Raw genomic sequence first — 5,762 nt, 5'->3', positions numbered from 1 at the left:
AGGAATCTGACACATGGTCGTCACTGAAACACATATCCACAAGGGCAAGAACCAACTGCTTCATTTCTGTACCATTCTTTTTAGCCATATCTTAACTCAAATCTTTTAACAATAATTATTGACAGCAGCTGAAAAACCACCTGACATCCCACCTTTTAAACTACACAATATGATACAAAATAAGGCATTTCAGTGTGTGTGTGTGGAACCACTGCTAATGGACATGAATTGTTGTTTTTTGTTTTTAAATATATATATAATATATATATATTCATGTCCTTTATGTATATAAAAACAAGCGGGAGAGAATGTTTTATGGAGAAGTTCATGAAATGAATAGATTTCACTCCATGACTTCGCTGGCTGCTACGGTGACAAGCTGGAGAGGGATCTCAATGTTGGAGAGGATGTCCTGGGCACTGCTGGAGCCATGCTGGATGTTGGTGAGGATGAGGGTGGTGCCACCTGCTGTGATGATGCTGTCTGAGGAGCCTGCAGACTCCATCGAGGCCACCACCGCACTGCTGGAGTTCATGCCTTTTTTGTTCGAGTGAGTCTTAATATGCTTCGCCAGGTGGTCGCTCCGCATGAAACGCTTGGAACATTCTGGGCAGACAAACTTCTTTTCACCTGTCATAGAGATAACACACAAGTTAAAAGGTAGACCTTTTAGATGAAACAAATACTTCTGCATCACAACTATGGACTAAAATAACAAGCTCTGCACAATAGCACTATTGCTATTCTGTTTTCTGGGTGATGATAACCTACTTTTCTGATAACAGAGAGGACATTTTATATGTGTACTAGAAAGGCAATAGTAAACCACAGCCTTACTGCAGGGTAGCTTTGCAGATGTGTGATTGCTGAGGGATGTGAGAGTGCACCTGTATGTGTTCTCCTGTGTCTCTGTAGCTCGTCGCTGCGTGTGAACCTCTTCCCACAGAACATCCAGGTGCAGACGAAGGGCCGCTCCCCAGAGTGCCAGCGCAGATGCGCTCGCAGGTGGGACGTCTTCCCGTACACCTTCGCACAGCCCGGAATGTGACAGATGTGCTGCTTCTTCTTCCCCATGTTGGATCCTCTAAGAAAACACAAACAAACACACCTCACAACTGATCACACTTTCCTTATTTCAGAGAGGAGCTCATATACACTTGGATGTTCAGTGCAGGATACCAGCACTCAAGCTCACTCACCTTCCCCCGGCCTCTTTGCAGTTGGGGCAGGTACAGGCCACCCTGCGTAGCCGCTTGCCCTCCTGACCTTCCTGCTCCTCCGCCTCGTCCACTAACCGCACACGCAGGTGGGACAGGTCACTGGTGTTCAGGGTGGAGTCACTGCCCAGCTGCCAGTCCTCAGAGTCTGGCTCCTCCTTTATCTGGATATCTGGAAGGAGAGGGGTCCATTCACACATTAATATCAGTATCAGCTTTGATAATAGAAAGCTAAATAGCCTGCATGAGCTTCTTCATCAATATTGTTTGTTATGATTAGGGATGCACCGATACCGATACCAGTACTCGTACTCGATACAGTGTGCTCATGTACTCGTACTTGTAAAACCGACACAACCGCTTCTGATACTACTTTACGGCAACGTAACGTAACCTCTTGCAGCAGGTAGGCAGAGGAGGAGCAATGTCAGCAGTTTGGAGATATTTTAGGATAAGCAATGATGATGACAAAAGTAGAGCAGACTGCAGTGCAAACTATGCTCTGCTAAGTTGTGTATATGTGACAGGGTCTGGTAAAAGAGGTAGTAACAAGTTGGGAATTGTCAAGTCGAAAATGACCAAATGGTTGTTAGCGGTGTTTTCTGTTTTTAAGTGTTGAAGAGCCCACTCGATATAACAAACAACAGGATCACTAAATACTTCTTGAACTTGTCTTTGAATTCAGCCTGTTTTGGATTCACTGTTACAGTGTCGTATCGTCTGCCTCCCTGCTTTGTACTCGGGTGAGTGTTAGTGATACATGGTTTGTAAACAAGCTTACGTTTTAGGACTGTGTGATCATCTAGTTATGTGTTTTTAACATGTTCATGTTCTGTCAGCATGTTGTTATGTGCTAAACATGCAGTAATATGTTACATTGCGATGTTTTTTGTTAGCTGCCATAGCTACCTATGCGATGGTAGCAAACACGTCTGTTTTGATCAAGAGCGATTTTCTCCGGTATTTGGTTTGAGGTGTACCAACAATCAGATAAGCATATCTCTAACTATTCTTCAGATGACACACCAGACCCTGTCACATATTTCAGAAACTGAGGAACAGTATGAAAATAAAACATGTTTTCAATGTCATTGTTAGAACTATAATGGTATTATTAAGTACTCTGTATCGGTACTCGGTATCTGCAAGTACCCAAATGTAAGTACATATACTTGGTCTGAAAAAAAAGTGGTATCGGTAAGTGAGTTGGCCTGCTATGTTGTTAAAGATCAATTGTATAGTCTTAATGTTCCCTTTATGTGAAGCCTTTCAAATACAACAACCACCTGACAATCATAAATCTAATAAGCCTCACCCACAGCAGTCTAATTTGACGTGAGTCTGAAATATATTGATGATGGAGAATCTGTACCTCCAGGGCTGTCCATGTCTTCTGCCTGCTGGAACTGGATCCCCGCCTGGCCCACAGAGTTAATGGTCACAGTCTGCAGGTTGGGGATCTGGGACAGGGTGATCTGCTGTGGCGGGGTGGTGGGCAGTTGGAGGTTCTGCAGGTTTTGCACCCCCTGCACCTGGAACGTCTGCCACTGGATCTGCCCCGAGGGTGTGACCGTCTGGGCCTGGATGATGAAGGTCCCCGGGTTGATGAGCTGCACATTCTGCATGGTCTGTCCCCCTGCTGCCACCGACTGCACCACATGACCCTCGCTGGTCTGGACTGGCACATGCTGCAGCTGGATGATGGACTGGCCCGAGGACACCTGGATGTTCTGGACTTGGTTCTGCTGAATGTAGCTCTCCTGCTCTGTGACTTGCGTCAGCACACCTGATTCATCTATCGTCCCAGACAGCTGAGCAGAGGACGTTGGCACATACATGATGTCTGGATTTGCATTGGAATCATTTACAGATAGTGATTGAGAGAGCTGTTCATTTGTCTTCTCCAGGCTCTCCGAGCCATCCCCAGGCTGACCAGCCATGATCAGCTGACCATCAGAGGTGACCCCTGTTGCAATAGTCTGAGCCCCAGAGAGCCCAAGGGAGTCCAAGTCCAAACTGTTAAGGGGTACAAAGGTAATGTTTCCTGGCAACCCCACAGGCACATTAGTGACAACCTGACCCTGGTTGTTAAAGGTGGAGACTCCCTGGATCTGCTGGACATGACCAGTCTGTGATATGAGGTTCTGGGTGTTGGAAAGGATGTCTGCAGCTGAGGTCCCCGTCACACTTATAGTCTGACTGCCATCAGGCAGTATCTGGATCTGCCCTGTGACGTCGTGGCTCATGGTGGCCCCCTCCACAGTGGAGTTGGAGAAGGCAAGCTGCCCATCAGCTGTCTGGATCACTTGGTACTGAATGTTAGGCACTGCGTTGGCGTCCGTTCCTGATGTCACATAGATTGGTTGGCTCTGAAGGTTCTGAAGGGGAAGAACATATTGTCCATTTGACGTCACTATCCCTTGACTTGAGACATGCACCATACCAGGTTCTTCCTTCACTGCTGTTATAGGGGTCAATACCTCCCATCGATCTGGGGTCCCTGTTAACTGTATGGATGTGAGGTCTGTTGTCTGAAGAAGAAAATGAATATTTGGTAAATAAAAACAATTAAATTGCATATATAATATTAGTAGGTATTGCATATATAATATTAGTAGGTATTGCATATATAATATTAGTGCTTGAAAACATAAAAGTTAATAAAAAAGTACAATAGCAAAAAAAGTGTAAAATGTATGTTTAAAGGGTGTGTGAGAACCTTACAGGGTAAACTTTCAAGTACTAAGCGAGGTATAGCTTTTCAGACTGTGATCCAAATGTCAACAAGCACCATTGGTGCCTTGGGAATAACCACACAGGACGAAATACAGCTCCATCACCGCAATCACTCTGTGTTTGTCTGATAATACACTGATGGCTATGTTTTTGGGGGTCGGCTTATATTCTAACGGAGGTGATGACTTACCACAACAACACTATCACCCTCTGACGACGATGGCGAGCCGATCTGGCTGCAGGTGGCCGCCAGCAGAGCCAGCGGTGACGGCTGGGTGTCCTACCCACAATGGGCGGGTTTAAACAGGAGAAAGTGGGTGGCCCGTTAGTCCGGAGCCACACATTACAACATTTAAACGTGTGAACCTCCACAAAGCACCAGGCACTTACACAACCCCCTGACTGAGAAGCACACAAGACAAGGGGCAATTTCGAAAAAAAAAGTACCTGATCTCCTCTGCCATCGTCCCGCTGCAGAAAGTCGCCGTGACTGCTGTCCACGTCCAGGGCAGCAGCCATTTCCTCTCGTTTCGCTGCTGGCTGTTCCGGGGCTACAGAAAGGCAAAACAAACCAGATTACTTCCAAGTTTTCCCTCCGAAAACGAAAGCAAATGGGTTACTAACTAGCAATTTGTGCAACACAGTTCAGACTGAAAACAGACGTGTGCGTTAATCGTTTACTGTCTAACGTTGACTGGCTAAGCTGCAGAGACAGATTAGGTGGTAACGCTAGTTACCGTAGCTAGCCACTACAGCTAACATTAGCTTAGCTTAAAGGATGCACCAAAATCGTATGAGGTAGTTAGGTTGGAGTATTACATACCAGTCATGGCGTGAATTGTTTTAATTCGCAGAATCTCAGTGTTATCACACGCCTAACATGATTACATTAATCGAAAGCGGTCCGCACAATCGGTAATTCAAGTCGTATTTTTTCTATTTTGATTGACGGTGCGGGAAACACAAAGGGTGGGGCCTCTCAAATTGACTTGAGAAATTTGTGACACGTACAGGAAATCCCGCCGTTCTTCCCCACGCCGATTGGCTGCCTGTCTTTCTGCCGTGAGAGCTCATTGGCCCGTGTGCGTGACAGTCATTTTGACGACCAATTCGCTTCCTGTTTATTATTCGTCGGGGGCGATGCCAGAGCGCTTTTCTCATAACATTGAAGCTTATGAGACTCACGTTTGTAGCCAATGTATATTGTTCATATTTGGACTCACAATACAACTATATTACACTGCGAGTCGTTACAACGTTTTGACAGTGGTTCATGCTAGGGATTCAGATGAGTGTTACCAATTGTATCTGTCCTGTGGCTGCTTGTGTATCAACCCCCCCCCCTTTAGTCCACATGTATGCAGTGGAGTGGATGTAATTGACGTATGTAGGTGTGGTTTTGTTGTCATTGTATATAGTTCCTGGTTTCAATAAAACACATGGATGGAGTTATTGTACCCTACTCCCCTCACACAATGGTGTAGGCCTACAGTCTTTTTCTTTCTCTCTCAAATGGCTATAAATAAATACATATGTGTTGATTGGTTTATCATAAAGGCTATGAAGTTGTAATACTTCATTTGATTACAATAGCAGGTTTATGTTAATTATTAGTCATTACAAAAAAAGTATATTAGTCTATTCTTGATATGGACCACACTGTTGCACTATCATCCTAAAGAAAATGCATTTTCACCAAATGTACTGTTCAACGCAGAGGTCATTCAAAAGTATCATATTGATGCTAATAAATATAGGCCTAACAATTGACCATTGCTGTCCATTACAATGATTTGTATACAAAGTGAG

At 44.9% G+C, this 5,762-nt stretch overlaps 1 protein-coding gene across 1 annotated transcript; it reads right to left on the bottom strand.

Moving 5' to 3' along the window:
- Positions 1-252: 252 nt before the first annotated feature.
- On the bottom strand, positions 253-5,230 carry sp3a (sp3a transcription factor). Its single transcript, XM_080537086.1, has 6 exons — positions 4,401-5,230; positions 4,144-4,233; positions 2,590-3,748; positions 1,200-1,389; positions 888-1,084; positions 253-630 (listed from the first exon to the last, which is right to left on the bottom strand). Exons 1-6 carry the CDS (start codon positions 4,470-4,472, stop codon positions 344-346), a joined length of 1,995 nt encoding a protein of 664 aa, XP_080393212.1. The 5' UTR covers positions 4,473-5,230; the 3' UTR covers positions 253-343.
- Between the last annotated feature and the right edge of the window lie 532 nt (positions 5,231-5,762).

This window comes from Nansenia antarctica (genome assembly GCF_963989245.1).
Source record: "Nansenia antarctica genome assembly, chromosome: 7".
Classification (NCBI taxonomy): Eukaryota; Metazoa; Chordata; class Actinopteri; order Argentiniformes; family Microstomatidae; genus Nansenia; species Nansenia antarctica.
Note: the sequence above shows the minus strand (reverse complement) of the source record. Positions and strands in the feature narration are given on the sequence as shown.